General features: G+C 36.0%; 1 protein-coding gene across 1 annotated transcript; it reads right to left on the reverse strand.

Moving 5' to 3' along the window:
* Window positions 1-1,158: 1,158 nt before the first annotated feature.
* LOC308272415 (olfactory receptor 13F1-like) lies at window positions 1,159-2,118 on the reverse strand (the record flags this gene model as incomplete). The annotated part of the gene is made up of 1 exon (XM_080709214.1): window positions 1,159-2,118. One exon carries the CDS (start codon window positions 2,116-2,118, stop codon window positions 1,159-1,161), a length of 960 nt encoding a protein of 319 aa, XP_080565340.1.
* Between the last annotated feature and the right edge of the window lie 16,831 nt (window positions 2,119-18,949).

Raw genomic sequence — 18,949 nt, forward strand, 5'->3', positions numbered from 1 at the left:
TATTCTTCATTTCCAGTTATGACATGAAAGACATAGAAAAACACATCAATTTGCATTACAGCAAAATTATAATTTATATATAATTTTATTCACATATATTAATTATGTGAACAAAATATATTCCTTAATATTTTTATTAGTAGATCCTTTTGCAATGTAATCATTACAGGGTAAGGTTTTTTCTCAGCTCTAATTTTTTTCAAACTATCAGCATACTTAAGAGAAAATAACATTCATTGTGAAGAAATGTGTTGATAAATTCACTAGATAATGAAGTACAAGAGTATTTTGACTTTTGCCCTTAGATATTAAGATATTTTTCAATTGTAACACCTCTTCCCTTCCTAATACACAGAATTATAATTGTTCATGGCCTTGTATGATATCTTTGTACATTCACAGTTATCTACTCATCCGTTACATACACATTCCAGAAAAATAAAATGCACTGTTTCATTAAACCTAAAATTATATTTTCACATTTTAGAAACTAAGGAGAGTTCTAAAATTGATGGAGTTTGGTATTATTAATTATGATAAATATACTTTTAATTATATCAGTACTAATTTAAAACATATTTCTTTTAAATCCAGAGAATTAAAAATCACTAAGAAGAAATTATATCAAAATTTACATTCTTGTCATGTTACTTATTTCCTTGGGTGTTCCATAGCTAAACTCTGAGACCATACAGTAAGCCAAATATGAAATAACAGACAATTATCTATTTTTTAATGTTATACTAATATTCAATAAATGCTTACTGCTTTCACAGAAGCAATAATTCTATGTAAATGATTCATTAATACAAAGTTTTGTTTGCAAGGCAATTCAGGGTGGAGGACATAATGGTGAGCTTCTATTAAAAATGAGTATTGAGCTGAGTGTGGTGGCACATGCTTATAATCCCCGTGCTTGGGAGGCTGAGACAGAGGATCACACAGGTTCAAAGCCAGCCTCAGCTACTTAGTGAGACCCTGTTTCCAAATAAAATATAAAATAGATCTGGGAGTATAGCCCGGATATAGAAAGCCTCTGAGTTCCACCCCTAATACCACACACACAAAAATGAGTATTGTCCAGAGATTTGGTTTTGACTATTATGAAATATTCCAGAAAATGTTGAAAGCTATCTAGATGAGTGTGCTTTTTCAGTATTATTTGAGGATGGAGATCAAGACATTACTAAAAGGATTTCTAGCCAGCAATTTACTCACAGCCACTTTTACTTCCTTGTTTCGTAGACTATAAATAATAGGATTCAACATGGGAGTTAATCCAGCATATACCAAAGCCATGAATTTATCTATTTCCTGTGAATTTACAGCTGAGGGCTTCAGGTACATGGAGAGAGCAGTCCCATAGAACAGAACCACCACAGTCAGGTGGGCTGCACAGGTTGAAAAGGCTTTGCCTCGGCCATCCACTGAGCTCATTCTCAGGATGCTGGAGAGGATGAAGGCATAAGAGATACAGATGAGTAGCATTGGCATGGGAAGCAGCAGCACACTGATCACCAGCATGATCAACTGCACCATGGATGTGTCTACACAAGCCAGTTTCAAGACAGCCAGAATCTCACAAGTGAAATGATTGATAATGGCATTGCCACAGAGAGACAGCTGCAGCACAGGCACTGTTTCCAGCAGGGCAGTGAGGCAGCCTGTCACCCAGGAGCCAGCTGCGATCTGCACACAGACCCTACTGCTCATGATGAGGGAGTATCTCAGGGGCTTGCAGATGGCCACATACCGGTCATAGGCCATCATGGAGAGGAGTACACACTCAGTGGAGCCCATGGCAAGAGAGAAGTACATCTGAGAAGCACATCCTGAGAACGAGATAGTGTTTTTCCCTGAAACAAAGTTTATGAGCATTGGAGTGAGAGCAGAAGAGGTATACCAGATGTCCAGAAAGGAGAGGTTGCTGAGGAAGAAGTACATGGGGGTGTGCAGGTGGGAATTCAGGATGGTGATGGAGATCAGAATGACATTGCCCAGCAGAGTGCTCAGGTACATCAGCAGACAAAGCACAAATATGATGATCTCAACTTTGGGATAGTGAGAAAATCCCAGGAAGAAAAAAACTGTTACAGATGTCCCATTTGCTTGGAACATTTTATTATTTTATGTTCATTTGCCATGCATAGGTGAATTAACATCACATATTATTTATAAAGCAAAGGATTACTCTTAACATTTTCTGACATTTTCTTCTTCTTATGAATCAGTTATATCTGCTCAAATGCTCCTCTAGACTAGTGATATAATTAGAATATATGTTGAAACAGTCTGTCTTTATTATAATTCAAGCAGGAAATCAACAAAAATACAATTATTATTTTTGCTGCATGACATTTTTTGCAATGCAAAGGGGAAGAGGGAAGAAAACTTACTTAGTAAGCTTCATGAATAAAGGAGAAAAATCCTAATTTTTTGCTTCATTTCTTTTTCCAAAATCACATTTGTAACTGATTTATAGTTATTTCATCTATTTACCTTTGAACTTTTGCAATAATTTTCATCTAGTCTTCTTACTTGGGAAAATTGTGCTTTCCAAGTTCACAGTTCTGCCACTTCCAGAGATAGGTTGAAAATGATTTAGGCAATTCAGTGATTAAAAAGAAATAGATTTCTTCCAACAAAAATGAATTAACTGAAGACCTTGAACATTTAGACATAAACCCAGAGTTTCCTTTTTTAAACCCAGGAAGATGGTGATAAATTTAACCATGATGGGAGACACATGGAAGGTATATCTTTCATATTGCTAAAGTTCTTCTAATGACTGCACTGCAGAAACATCTAAAGAAAGGGCTAGCCACTGGCACTTTCAGGCAATTTAATCTATTTGTTGTTTTTGAAAAGTTTCCAACTAATGCACCAAATTAAAGGTACACATGTATTTGTTCAGTATTACAAAATCTGAAACTCCAGGGATCATGTCCCATAGATCCAATTATGCTTAGTAGTTTGTTTGGTCTAATTGTCGGGTTATTAAAGTGAGACACAAAAATATTCCTGTCAACACTCTTTGGGAAGAGGGACTTTACTCTTCTGATTATGTTGTGAAATCAATCAGTCTGGTTAACTTAAGGGAAATGAATATCATCGGCATTTTCTCTTTCAGGTTCGGGGTGGGGGGGGGTTCATACTATGGTCAACATCAAGTTGTGGTAGATGTAGAACCACCAAAGATCAGGCAACGAGAGCTTAAGTGACTCCTCTATTGTTCATTGTGACTTAATGAGAAGACTTATGAAATTAAATGTTCTTCTTGGAACATGAAGTTACACCTGCTTTCATATAGTTAGCTTTACTATATAAAGGCATTGTTTTTCCAGAACTGGGGCATTCTACCTCTGAAGTGCACCCCCAGCCCTATTTTTTATTCTTAATTTTGAAACATGATCTCACTAGGTTGCAGAGGGCCTCACTAAGTAGCTAAGGCTGGCTGCAAACCTGTGATCCTCCTGTCTTAGCCTTCCAAGTACATGTGCCACCATGTCCAGCTTAAAGGCATCTTGACCTATATGAATTCCACTGAAGACTCTTTTTATGAGTTTTATAATCCCTATTTATAACTTGACTTTTTTTCCAGGTAGCAGAATGATGGTTATCAGTTCTATGGTGGCTTGGGGAAAACATACTGTAAATTTCACCACTGTGCAATTGTGATTGAATATCTTGTTCTCTTAAGTAGAGATTATAATTATGAACATTACAAAATTATTTATGTTACTTATATGTCTTCATTCTCAGAGGGTTTCCTTTTTATTGTCAAGATTTTTAAATGCACAACTCAATCCCCTCACCACTATCTGGAATTAGTAATCAGAATGCATCTGTTAGATACAGGATGTTCCTTGAAGAGGTCATGTATTAATGTTCAGATTTAATCTAATTAAGTCATAAAATTATAATCTCATCAGTGGATAAATTCATTGTAATGGACTTAATGGGTGGTATCCTAGGCAGGTGGGATGTAGCTGAAGACGGTGGGTCCCTGGGGGTGTGGCCTTAGGGACTGTGCTTTTATTTTGAATCCCCTTGCTTTCTCTCTCTTTCTCTTTCTTTCTCTTACTTTTGGCCTTGATGATCTGAGAGCAGATCCCTTACTCTCTCCCTCTCTCTGCTTCTTGCTGCCATGCCCTGAGCTTTTCAAACCCTGGCTTCACATGAACTCAACCCCCAAATCTCCAAAAACTCTGAGCAAATATGTCTTCCTACCTCTAAGTTGTGTGGTCAGTTGTTTTTTATTACAGCAGTGACTGCATCCTTTGGCCCTTTTATTTACCCACTCCCACAGGGTTATAGCCTTTAAGGCTCTGAGATCACACATGTGATTCACCCTAACTACAACATAGTGCAGTTCAGTTCATAGGAAATTCCCTGGGTGTTAGTGCAACAAATTGTACTTCACTTCATTTTTGTCATCTAAGGCAAGTTGATGATCTTCACTGAGATTGAGCTTATTTTTAAAAGGATAATTCCAATATTTATTTATCAGGGTTGTTGTAAGTAATAGAGATATTTTATGTAAAGCAACTAACTAACATTAGTATCTAATTCATAGTAGATAATCGTGTACTTATGTGTTAGTTTTTTCTCTATTCTATCGTTTTTGTTTTTGGTTTTTACTTGCTTTCAACACAGCAAAAGTAATCATTCTTTATTCTTTGTTATCATTTTTTCCACACATCCAGTAAAAATCAGATCAGATCTTCCTGAAAAGCATATTTCAGACTTCGAGTAATATTGAAAATCCTACCGTTCAGTAGATTGGATTAAACTAACTGCCTCTCCTACTACTAATAAAAGTAGAAAGGACAAATATGATACAAATAATATAAGAGGATAAAATTAAACTGAAACATATTAGCAATTAAGCAAAATAAACTAAAACTAATTTAAAGACAGAGGGTGGTTTACAAAAAGGAGAACCAAATATATGTTACTGTTTAAGGATACTCTCCAAGCCAAGACACAGTTAATTTGAAGATAAAGAATAGAATACAATATTAAAAAGATGAAAGAAAGCTAATGTCTATATTAATAGCAGATAAATTTTCTTCAAGGACTGGAGTAATATTAGAAATAAATGATAAAAAGGTAAAATCAAGAACACATTAAGAGTTAAATGCACATGTAGTGCATAACACAAATTCACAATAAAGAGGAGAATAGACACATCTATAATCATGTCTACATATTTCTAACTGAGGAATGAATTTAGATAATTGAAAAACATTTATCAAACAAACTGATTTAATTGACCTTTATAAAACACATTCAGTATACACATTCCTTTCAAGAGAGTAAGAAAAATTCTTTAGAGTATGTGGTAGCGTGCGCACGTGCATGCACATACACACACACACACACACACACACACACACACATACAGTCTCAGATTTAAAAACATTGAAAACATATAGAGTTTTCTTTAAGCACAACAGAATTGAAATTGAAACCAATATCAGCATAAAAAGTAGAAAATTCCAAAATATTTTAAACTAAGTAATACACTCCTAAGTAACCAATTTGTCAAAGGAGAAACCACAAGTAAAAGTAAAATATATTTTGAACTGAATCATCATGAAAGTATAATGTGTCACATTTGAAAGGGATGAAGCCAAAGCAGTGTTACAAAAAACTGGTTTTAAATAATTACTGTAAGAAAGAAGGCTTTAAATCAGTTATATCAGTTATATAAAATTTCAACTAATAAAACTAGGATAGAAAGAGCAGAAAGTAACTCAAAAGAAGTAAAAGAAAGTAATAAAGGACAGAAGTAAAATAGAAACATAATACAATTGAAAAATGTACAGTCAGAAGTTGGCTATTAGAAAAAATTAATAAAATTAATAAATCTCTAGCTAACTTGTTAGAAAAAAGAAAAGTACAATTTGAAGATATCAGAAATGAAATAAAGGTAGTCTTGCAGTTTATACAGATATTTAAAAAAGAATAAGGAAAAATTTAAATATTTTATTCTAATTAATTCAACAATCTTTAATGAAACATTTCTAATCCCATAACCATCATATCAAAAAGTTATTATATCAGGAACAGGTTAATGTCATCTCAGTAAAGATACTCAGTAAGTATCTAAATACTTTACCAGGATAAGGGTAAAAATCATATAACCATGTTAATAAATGCATAAATGCAAAAAATAACATATACAAAGTTTGAACCCTAAGGAGAGTTCCACAGCATGATAAAGCATATCTATTAGAAACCTGGACCAGCATCACACATAATGCAAGAAGACGAAAAAGTTTAATTTTGGAAGTAAGTTGTGAACTTATCTTTTATTGATAATGATGTTTTGGAAGCCTATCTAAGAAATGTTTGCCTTCCCCAAGGTGAAAAAGATATTCTGATTAAACATTTATGTTTACGTATATGACCTACTTCAATGTGAGAGATGGATTTACAGTTGCTTCAGCATCCGTGGCTACAAAACTTGCCTTTCCCCAGTGAAGTGTCCTGAAGCTGTGTTGAAAATCAATTAAACATGTGCATATAGGTTATTTTCTGTGCTCCTTTATTCTGTTTTTCTTATCTATTTATCTTTATTTGGACATTGAAGTATGCTGATCATTGTAGATTTTTAACAAGTTTTATAATAAAGTAGTGTATATCCATTACTTTATTATTCTTTTCCATGATTGTGATTATCCTAGGTCCTTTCCATTTTTATATTAGCTTCAGAATCATGTTGTCAGTTTCTCCAAATTTTCTGCTTGTATTTTGAATAGGAGGACATTAATCTTTAGGTTAATCTGGGAATAAGTAATATTTTAATAAGATTGAGTTTTCTAATTTACAAACAAGATACCTTTAATTTTTGTATGTTTTAACATTTTGTACTGTTCTGTAGAATTCAGTATAAAATCTTGCACATCTTCTGTTCTTTTCTCTTGCATTTTTAGTTCTATTGAAAATAGCATTTTAAAATGAATATTTTACAATTGTTTGCTATTGGTGACTATAAATCCAACTGGTTAATGTGTTTTGACACATCCTTATAGCCTGGTAGATTCTCTTACTGATTTTATTATTTATTGTGTGGATTTCTTGAGAATTTTTTTGTAGTTGTTTACATATACAATCTGGTAGCCTTTGAATAATGATAGTTTCTTTCTTCCCTTCCAATTTTAACTCCTTTTAGTTATTTCTCTTGCTTCATTGCACTAGGTAGGACATCCAGCATAATGTTTCACAGAAGTGGTGGCTGAGCACATTCTTGCCTTGTTCTTGATCTTAGGAGAAGATCATTCAGTTTTTTAAGTTGTCATTATAGAACTATTTCACCTTGGACAAATCCCCATATTCAGCCTCTTTTTTTTGTATCTAGTCGGACGTGATTAAAGCATATTATCTTCCATATTTCTTTCAATTATAATGTCACTTTTCTAGGCATTTTCCAAGCTATATGACTCTTATAGAGCTGTATTTATGCATTGGATGATAATTTATGTATGGATACATACATAAAATAAAATTATATATGGTATATCTAATATCTATTTTCTCTCTTTATTAAATGTCTATTAATTTCAATATGTAAAATGAATACTAGAATATAAGCACTAGAACACAAAAATCAAAGACTAGGGGATAAATAGTCCTATAATATAACAGGGAGTCAGATCTATTTGAAAAATAATAGGTGGTGATTAAGACTTGAAATGGTGAAGATTCACCACTGGGTTGGAAGAACAGAATGAGTTATTGAGATCGGGCATGGTGGTGCATACTTGTGATCCCAGTACTTGGGAGGCTGAGATAGGAGAATCCACAGGATTGAAGCCAACCTCAACTACTTAGTGAGGCTCTCAGCAACTTAGTGAGACCCTGTTTCCAAATAAAAATATAAAATAGGTCTGGAAGTGTAGCCTGGAGGTAGAAGGCCCATGGGTTCCATCCTCAATACCACATACACACAAATGAGTTATTGGATACATTTGGTTGGCCATCCACTCAAAGAAAAGTCAGAAAAATTAAAGCTACTGACCTGGAGTGATGTAGTGTAATTTTAATCTGAACCTGAGAGGTGGGACTAAATAGTGACCTTGATATTACCTTCTATGCAGTAGCATTTAGGGCTCAGAGAAAGCCTAACTTTTCTAAAGCAGAGGTGGATGTGCTATGGTAGTACAGAGAGAAACTAGAAGGAGGCATCAAAATTGTACATCTAAATGAATTGGATATTTCTAGCAATACCATGCTGCCACAACTATGTGTTCCTTTCTGGTTGTGGCATGACAAGATAAAAGCTTATCACATACAAAAAATAAAAGCATGGGGTTAATAAAATGATCCCCTTCTAAGCAACTGAGCATAAAGATGAAGCAGAACCACACCTTTTGTCCTGGGCCACAGTTATAATGTATGAGATTCCAGGTGAGTCTAGTCATGTTCACAGGACCTGTTGAATAGAGAGGCTCCTTTTGCTTAAATTATACAGGGATTTCAAAATCAACATCCCTGATACTCCCACTCCAATCCTCCAACCCACCCCTAAATAAAAGGAAAGAAATAAAAGATAAAGAAAAAATACCCAAGAAAGCAAATAAAAAATATCATATTTTTCCTGCCTTACTTCTTCTTCTTTTTTTTTTTTTTTGGTGGTACTGGGGTTCCTGGAAGCCCTTCTACCTCGGGGCTACACTCCCAGACCTATTTTTACATTTTCATTTTGGAAACAGGGTCTCCTAAGCCAGCGCGCGGCTGGCTTCGAACCTGTGCGATCCTCCTGTCTCCGCCTCCCAAGCGCGGGGATTACAAGCGTGCGCCACCACGCCCGGCTCCTGCCTTACTTCTGATCTTAAATCATTTAATTTATATATACCAATTTTAAATTACTGTTAGGTACTAGAAATAAGAAGATAATAAAGACATAAACTTTTCTTGTCATCCTTTTAGTATAATAAGGAAAATGCAGTGGAATGATAGAAGTACTTGTCAGGCATGGGTGACCAAGTAACCTTTGCTATGGTCTGGGAATGGATTACAAAAGTCACCACAGAAGAATTGCTGCCACAGTTGCATTTGGAACACTTTTTAAGAGCAGCACAATTGAAAGAAAAGCCTTCCACGTAAGGGCAATAACATGTATTTAAGCCTGGCATTGTGAAATGTCATTTTGCCTTCAAGAAAAGATAAGTAGATTTGTGTGACTAGATCATTAAATGTGAAAGAGGGAGTAGCCAAGTGGTCAAAACAGATTTTTGTAGGGGGTAGTCTATGCTGATTGAAGGGCTCTGTAGTTAACACAAAAGAAAAGCAATAACAATACAGCTTGAATTTTTAATAGATCACTTTGGTGGGATTGGGAGAAAGACTGGGTGTGGTTAAAATGAAAATTAAATGTAAATGGGAAGATTTTTGGTCCTAGTGTAGTAAGACAGTTAGCATGTCTATTTCTTAGGTCATATTGTCCTCTGCTGTTTATTGTAGAGTACAACTTGATTCAAGGAGTTAAAATAATATAATCATAAGTAATTTGAGAGAACTAGAAAAATACTAAAATGAATTCTCAGCCAAGATTATACTGTGGACTGGCAAGTGCTTAGGTAGTAACTTACTTTGACTCACTTTAAAAGTTCTTAGAAACACTCAATAGACATCTATCAAAAAAAGAAATACAAATGGTCAATAAATGTAAGAAAAATATTCAAAAGCTTTAGCAACTTGGAAAATAAAAATCAAAACTACACTGACATTCTGTCTAACTCCAGTCAGAATGACGATCATCAAGAACACAAACAGTAATACATGGTGGCAAGGTTAATGGGAAATAGGAACTCTTATACATTGTTTGTGGGTTTGTAAATTGGCGCAACCACTATGAAGATCAGTACGGACGTTCCTCAAAGGACTAGGAAAGGGAACCACCATATGACTCAGTCACACCACTCCCCAACATCTTTCCAAAAGAATTAAGGTCAGAGTAATATAGTGATACATACAAATATATGTTTATAGCAACACAATTCATAATAGCCAAATTATGAAACCAACCTAAGTGTTGGTCAACAGATGAATGGATGATGAAAATGTGGTAGAAACTACTTATGAGAGACAATAAGAAATACAAGGGACGATAGATAGATAGATAGATAGATAGATAGATAGATAGATAGATAGATGTAATAGTGAAAGTAGTTTTGGGAAGGAAGGAAAGAAAAAAGGAGTATTGAGAGCTGGGCCAGGCCTGGTGGCGCATGCTTGCAATCTCAGCATTTGAGAGGCTGATACAGGAGGATTGTGGTCTGTGGACAGCCTCAGCTACTTAGTGAGGCCCTTTGCAACTCAGTAAGACCCTGTTTCAAAATAAAGAATAAAAATAGGGCTGAGGGTGTAGTTTGGAGGTAGAATGCCCCTGGGTTCCATCCCTAGTACCACACACACAAAACAAGTATTGAGAAAGGAAATTTAAATAATGCTATATTTATACATGAAGATATCACTGCCAAATTCACATGTACAAGGTTGGGAGGGGAGGGAGTAGAGTGGAATGTGGAAGGAAATACACTAAGTGCTGTGTACATTTACACTAGTATCAATTTGAATCTCACTATGATGTATAATTACAGTGTGGTAATAAAACTTCATAAAACAAGTTCCTAGCCAAGTGGGGTGATGCACACTTATAATACCAGTACTTGGGAGGCCGAGAAAGGAGGATAACAAGTTTGTGGACAGCCTCAGGTACTTAATGAGCACCTCCGCAACTTAGTGAAACCTCGTTTAAAAATAAAGAATAAAATATAATGTGGGGGATGTAGCTCAGAGGTAGAATGTCCCAGGTTCAATCTCCAATGCAACATTAAAAAAAAAAACATTCCTGGGAACAACACCAAAATATATTGATGAAGGGCATATCAGGGCTGGCTGCCTATTTCAGTAATCTGGAAGATTTACTTGCATGCTTAAATCAGGAGAGGAGTGATCTGATCAATTTGTGAAATAGAGGGAATTTATTTGATACTGATCTTCCATAAGGAAAATAATTGTTCATTCCCAGATGAATATATTTCTGGCTAAATAAATCCTTCTACCTTCCCAAAGATGAGCCAGCATCAAAACAAAGACAAAGACAACTTCTTCTTCCAAGACTTAATATAGTTGAAGATACTATGGAGCCTTCTAAATTTTCTAGAGGGAGAAGAGTGTTGAACCAAGATTAGGGTTAAAGGAGACAGTATTAGTTTGCTAAGGCTGCTATAATAAAATACCACAGCCTGAGTGATGAAACAACAAAGACTTTCCTCATACTTCTGTGTTCCAGAGCTCTTAGAGCCAAGGTGTTAGGCTTGGTTTCCTCTGAGGCCTCTCTCCTTGCTTGCAGACAATAATCCTCCTTGGATGTGTTCACATGGTCATTCATGTATATACATGTGTCTAGTTCTCTCTCTTCTCCTCTCTTCTCCTCTCCTTCTCCTCTCCTTCTCCTCTCCTTCTCCTCCTCCTCCTCCTCCTCCTCCTCCTCCTCCTCCTCCTCCTCCTCCTCCTCCTCCTTCTTCTTCTTCTTCTTCTTCTTCTTCTTCTTCTTCTTCTTCCTCTCTCTCCCTCCCTCCCTCTCCCGCTCTCTGCATGTTTACATGGTAAGGTACTGGGCTCAGGACTTTGACAAGTGGACTTTGAGAGTCAAAATTCAATCCATATCAGAGGCTATGGTCACTTGGCCTTGGGCATTTTATACTTCTTTAGGAATATACCCATGGCCTATTATTAAGGCTAGTACCTTGGATGTGGAGAAAGGTTTTTGATTCTGTGAGGTAACCCACAGATCCATGCTGATCCTTTCTTTAAGAAATACGTTTGTTTCTTTAGTATCAGAGAGCACAGCCATCTAGAAATCTTCCTCATGCCTTTATAGAACTGGAACACCAATAAAGTAGATGGTTTGGGTAGGGCTAGTAGTCATTGTTAAAGGTTGAGTTCACAGAATTGTGATTTAATTTTTATTTTTTGGCAGTATTGGGGATTGAACCCAGAAGAAGCCTACCTCTGAGCTACACCCCTAGCCTTATTTTATTTTATTTACTTTACTTTTTTAAAGTATTGAGGATTTAACCCAGGGGAATTCTACCTTTGAGCTACACTCCCAGCACTATATTTTATTCTTTATTTGGAAACAGAGTCTCACAAAGTAGCTGAGGCTGACTGCTAACCTGTGACACCCTGACTCACCTCTCATGTACTGGGATTAGAGGGGTATTCCATCACACCAAGCTCAGAATCATGATTTATATTGCATTTCCACACCCACTATAAAGAAGACATTGTCACAAGCAATAGGCCACAAGGTCCTAAGAGCAATAATAAGTCACTTCACACATGATTTGTTTTTGTTCCAAAATGTTACAAGGTTTTTCAACACGTGAAGTTTAGAGCAAGCAGGAACATTTTAGGAAATTATCTAAGTAAAGTTAAGCTAGTTTTGGATGCTGGGGGCTGCTTTGCCAAATACCAATTAACATCAAGCAATATACTTCACACTAACAAATCTAATAATTTAGGTTGAACAAGTATATTAGAAAATATATAAATCCTATAATTAGAGCACTTCAAATAATTAGCAAATAACACACTATAAGCAAGCAAGGGGAAGGAGATACAATAAAATAAATCCAGGAATGGAATAATAGATTCAGAAGTTGGTCCAAATGCCAAGAAGGCTGGAGAATCCCACTGATTCTCAGTTAGCATAGAGCGGGGCCAAAGTGAAATTTTTGGATTGGAGTCATATGTACAGAAGATTCATCAAGGCGTAAGTAATAGTTCAGCACATTGTGTATTGAAAAAGATGCATTTTTTGTAATAGAGCTTCTGTAGGTTCTGTCCAGTGTCCTTGGCAGTTTTATCTAACATTACAAGATACCTGTCAGTAATCACAAATGTATTGATGATGTAACTCCATCAGATGAGGAAGAAATTTATGATCCAAGGATCCAGTATCAACTCAGCACAGATGTGTTGTTCTGAGCCATGTGCTGACATGTTCAAATGAATTGCTTCATGAATTACTAAAGTTGTTTATGTACCATGCTTTATAAAATTGGCATGTCTGAACAAGTTATTTATGTTTCTGAAGCTGTTTGATGTCTTATGCTGTATACAATGTCTTATCCCCAGTGGACTTCAAGGCTTTGTAACATCATTTTTGCTTCCCTGTATAACTTTTGGTTAGGACTAAGGTTCTCTAAGTGATAACACAAAACTAGGAAATAATATATATATATATAATTTATGAATACATGTACAATATATATGTATGTATAATTTATATCTAGAAACACTTCTAAGAAGCAAGTCAAAAAAGTGGGACAAATAAATCATGAAAATAAAAAGCAGTTTACAGCCTGATAGAGGAACATAGGGTAAAGTCAAGGAGTTTGAGAGTCTTGGGAAATGAGGTCCAGGCAAAAGCAGAACAGGACAAAAGCAGAATACGTTTATTTAAGTACACTCTTCAGGTCTGATTTCGTGGGTCACATGATCACCTGTTTTGTGGATATGGTGTTTTACTCAGCTTTGTAAAGCTATTACAGTGGTCTGAATGCAATCATGCCCGAATATAGATTTATTAAATGAATGAATTACAGATTTCATCACAAAGGCCATGCTTCTGCAAAGAGGCACAGGGTAACAGACAAGGAAAGGCACTTTAACTGCCCTGTGTACAACAAAGGATGCAGCAATGTTTGAACTCTACTGCATTTTTATAAGTGTAGTTTTAACTATTCCTTTATAAGAATCAAGGCAATTTTTCCAGTTTATTTTTTATTTACTTTTATACTTTTATTGGTGCACTATAGTTTGATTTGTCAAGTACATCCCAATAAAACTAAAGGTGCAGGGGAAAGAGTTTAAATTTAAACTCTAGGATGTTATAATCCGTCATTGCCACTAGGTGGCGGGAAATACTCACTTGTCTTTGAGTCCACCATCCAGAACTGCGTTCTCAGAACAGAATAGAAATCCACTGGCTTTTCATGTTTACAAACAGAAAAAAAAAAAAAAAAAATCATTTAGGTTATATTCAAATTATTTTTTAAATAAACTATTGATGTGGGTTACTAATGTCTTAAAATTACAGGCTAAATTCTAAGGAATAGTTGTGTGCCCAGCATTGAGCTGGAGGCCGTAGGGAGCAGAAGTAAGTAGAAGCCTTCCTTCCCTGTCCTTGAACTGCAGTGTCTCTTATATTAATGAATAATTTGATGTCTTCCTTGCCTGGCCTTTGCTTATGGTAACTATGAGAATCTCTATGTGGAACAGTGGCAGTAACCCTCCTTCTCCTTTGAGTGTTCATGAGAGAGCAAGATGTCACACAGAGTTAGTTTCCATGGCAAGTGATCATCATCATCATCATCATCTCCTCCTCCTCCTCCTCCTCCTCCTCCTCCTCCTCCTCTTCCTCCTCCTCCTCCTCCTCCTCCTCCTTTTTCTTCTAGGTCTGGGGATGGAACCTAGAGACATTCGACCTCCGAGCTATATCCCCCAGCTCTATTTTTTATTCTTTATTTTGAAACAGGGTCTCATGGAGTTGCAAAGGTCCTCACTAAGTAGCTGAGGCTGTATACAAACTGTGATCCTCTTGTCTCAGCCTCCCAAATGCTGGGATTACATTCATGCACCATGCCTAGCAAGTGATTTTCAAAGCTTCAACCAAAGCAGCACGCAAACCTGCCCTTTGCATGATTTCAGCATGGGTGGAGCTTAGACAATGATGGGTACCATTGTTTCCAATGACTCCAAAGGAGGTATGTTAGTTTTAGTTTTGGGGACTGTCATAATAAAGTGCAACTGAGTATCTTTTAACAACAAATTTTATGTCTCAACAGCTGTGGAGGCTGGAAGTCCTGTTCAAGTATTAGCTTGTGAGGTCTGAGAGAGGGAATCTGCTCCAGGTTCCCAGCCTGGATTTGGGTTGTTTGCTAGTGTTTGACATTCCTTGATTTGAGGAAGCATTATCTCAGCCTCTTCCTTCATCTCTGCATGGTGCTCTTTCTGGCTTTATATCTTTGTGCAGATTTTTCCCTTTCCAGGGACAGGGCCCTAGATCTATTGGATCGGGGCCTGCACTACTCCAGTATGACTGCATCCAAATTAAGTGCACCAGCAATGACCCTATTTCCAAATTGCATTATGTTCTGAGGTAGCAAGGATTATGACATTAACATAGGAGTAGCGGGGCAACACAATTCAACCCACACAGAGGGCTTTAAAACTCTTGCTCTAGAGGGATACGTATGTGCTGGTGGATTTCTTTTGCTTTTCCTGCATGGGTGGTTACATCTTATGAGATGGAAATATTGCTCCAATATAGAAATGTATGAAGTGGATTATTAAAATCTTTATACTAAAAAGCAATTCTTTCCTTCCTTCCTTCCTTCCTTCCTTCCTTCCTTCCTTCCTTCCTCTCTTCCTTTTCTCCTTCTTTCCTTTCTTCTTCTCACAATAATCTGTGCTTATGTTTGGTATACAACTGGTAAGTACTGATTCAGTAAGAAATGAGGGGCAAACCAGTAGTATAGGGTAGAGGGGATAGTTTACAATTTGTCAAAATATTAGCACTCTTACTTCCTGTTTCAGAGAAAAATGACAAAACAGAGCCTTTTTGAGTTATGGATGATCAAGCTTCCCTTAAGAAATGTTCTCAGTCCTCTTGACAAATGGGCCAATTTTTTTGTTTTGAGTTTTGAAGAGTACTAACTGCTTACCTTCTAGACAAGGCAAGGAACTCCTTGGAATGTCATTCTGCATTCTATATGTTACCAAGATGAAGTCCATTAAGGAATGATGGGACCAAATGCTACTAGGAAGAATGTCCCCAAAGAAGATGTTAACAAGTGAGCTGCCTTAGGAAGAACATAAATCAACCACACTTGCATTGCAGAAGGGTCTTAGTGTTGCATTAATTTACCCTTAACATGTGTTCAATAACACGTTATTTACATCATCTATATTTAGAAAAATAATTTTACTCATTAATCCATACAATGCACTTTTTGCTTAGCTTAGAAAACTACGCTGGATAAGGTTTGATCTCTGTCTTTAGGAAGAACATCACTCCATGAAGTTGAGTTCTTTCAACAAATTGGAACAAGCATGTATGTTTCAGCACCATGAACAACCTGAATATCCACTAAGACCAGTGCCAGCATCCAGGGTGAGGGCCAGTCTGCAGGCGCTTGATGAGGTTTCCATGCCAGCATCCAGGTAATCACTTTGTACTTGCTGTGAACTCTTTTCTCAAACCTCATTGACTATTCTGTTGGCCCTGCTTCTGGGTCAGGCGTGGGAGGGTGGGCAGAACACCTGGATGTGTCTTTGCGCATATTTGCTGAGTATGATTGTCGTTGTGATGCATGTGTCCTCTTCCCCAATGAAGGACAACTCTTGAATTTCCTCTGTTAACCTCAATGTGCTCATTAATTTTTCAGTTCACCAGCATTCTCAGTACCATTATTTTAATACTTAACTCTTCTTCTTCTGGCTCACATTTATCTCCAAAATTCTCAATTTTGCTTTACTCGGTGGCTTCTTTTATATGTGTATAGAGCATGCTGCTGGGTATTGAACCCAGAGACATTCTAACTCTGAGCTATATCCCCAGCCCTTTTTATCTTTTGTTTGGAAATAGGGTCTTACTATGTTGCTGAGAGTCTGGCTATGTTGCTGAGACTGTCCTCTAACCTGCAATCCTCTTGTTTTGGCTTCCCAAGCAAGTACTGGGAATACAAGCATGCACTATCACACCTGGATCAATGGTTTCCTCATATATGGAACAAGATATTCCTCACTATAAATCTATTAATGACTATAAATTTATTAATCTAAGAGAGTTACGCTTCTATAGAAACAATTCTTTCTAATTCATATGCCAGATTAACTGTACTTTTGCAGAGAGCACTGGGTCTTTCAAATATTCTGGCACTGGCATATGTGTGAGAAGGACTACTTGAGAAAATACAAGTAAAAAAGCTGGGAGGAGAACCACCAGGCAAGCACATAATCCTAAAATCAGCAATAGAGCCTATGTAGTGAGACTTGAAAATCGGGGTGGGCACTCTGAAGTGAGATATAGGCCCACCATTCAAGGAGTCCCACGGGCTAAATAAGGCTTCTCATTTGTTTTCACTCACCCAGCCTTCAGCACACTATTAATACTCTATATGTCAACCAGTGATGTGACTAATCATATTGAAATAATTAACCCAGTAGTTTTGGAATTAGAGGCCTAAATAACTGCTTAAAGGACAACAATTTCTTTCTTTCCATTGTGAAATTGGTGATTGAACCCAGGTATGTTCTATCTCTGAGCTGCAACTGGTGCCCTATTTTTGATTTTTGATTTTGAAACAGGTTCACCTTAAGTTGCTGAGGCCCTTGCGAAATTGCTGAGGCTGGTGTCAAACCTGTGACTTTCATGTCTCAGTCTCCCTACTACTGAAATTATAGGTATGCACCACCATGCCTGGCTAGAACCAACAATTTATTTAACAAAATATTTTCCGGAATGTCATAGTAGACTGCAGATTCAGATGTTTTTAAGGACAAATAATTTAAAAATTGACAATAATTGAAGCATTGACCTTCACAATCAAACCAAACCAAAATTTTAATCTGTAAAGTTTTAAATACACCAGGAAAGTTGTATATTGTGGAATACATTTATATTCTCTGTACTCTTCACTTACTATTAATTAACATAGTGCTTAACATGGTGTGCCTGACCAGCACATAATGTTTTCTTGCATAATCCAGTACTAAGGTACCCTTTATTATTTGAAATTAAAAGAAATGTCCAAAAAGTAATCTTAAACTAAAATCAATGAGGATTCTTTAATAATAAAAACTTTACAGATAATATAGGTATAAAACTTTCATTCAGCAGTACTTAAATTCCTACTTTATAACAAACACGTCAACATACAACGTACCTTCTTTTCCTGAACTGTTAATTATTCAAGAATAATTTTAACCATGTTAATACAAAATTATACATCACTATAGAGACAAGGAGTTTTTAAAATTAAACTCTTACTAGAAAGAAAATCCTTCCCATTGTAAAAAGATAAAATAATTTCTAGTCTTTAAAATTATTTAATTTCATAAAAATTAAGGTCATGAATATTTCAGTTAAGAAAAATATGTAGTAGTTAGCTTGTTTAGGAACTAGGTAAAAAGCCATTTCAAAGAGACTCAATTCATGGAGGACATTAATTATAGCAAGAGGTCTTTGATAGTGACACCATGTTTGTGCTAAGGTCATAGACTCTCATTATACTTTAAGTATTTTGACATGTGCTGACATGTTTAACTTGCTGAAACACATTTAAATGTTTCTGTAAATCACCTACTAAAGGTGAAGACTACCCTTAACAATAAGTGTTCTTGAAAATGACTCTGACATTTACCATGAAGTCACATGACAAAGAATCTGAGTTGCTAGTCCTATTGGAGTGTAAAATGAGAATCTCTTATGTGTCCTGATTAGACCATTGTACTTTGGTTCTATACTTTCTATAGAAGTAATGATATGTGTACATGTATGTCATTGTCAACATGATTTACATTATGAGGTGGGACTAAAATGCACCGATAAAATCACATTAAAAAAAGAAAAAAAAAAAGAAGTCATGATATGTTCCTTCAATGCTTGTAGGTACCATCATTTGTGAAGGTATCTCACAGTATCTAAGACCTCAGTCATATATAAAAAAAAACATAGGGCTTCAAACTAGTACAAAAATGAATGGCTTATTTATAGACAGCTTACAAGCTTTTCTGAAGTAACCAGGTTCTAACAAGAGAAAGTTGTTTCTGAATTATCTGTACTGTGTACACACTCCTGTTAACAAAGGAGTAATCTCATCTGCTCAAATCTAGAAAAAGAAAAATTTTGTTCCAAATAAAGACA

Source organism: Muscardinus avellanarius (assembly GCF_963383645.1).
Source record: "Muscardinus avellanarius genome assembly, chromosome: 13".
Taxonomy (NCBI): Eukaryota; Metazoa; Chordata; class Mammalia; order Rodentia; family Gliridae; genus Muscardinus; species Muscardinus avellanarius.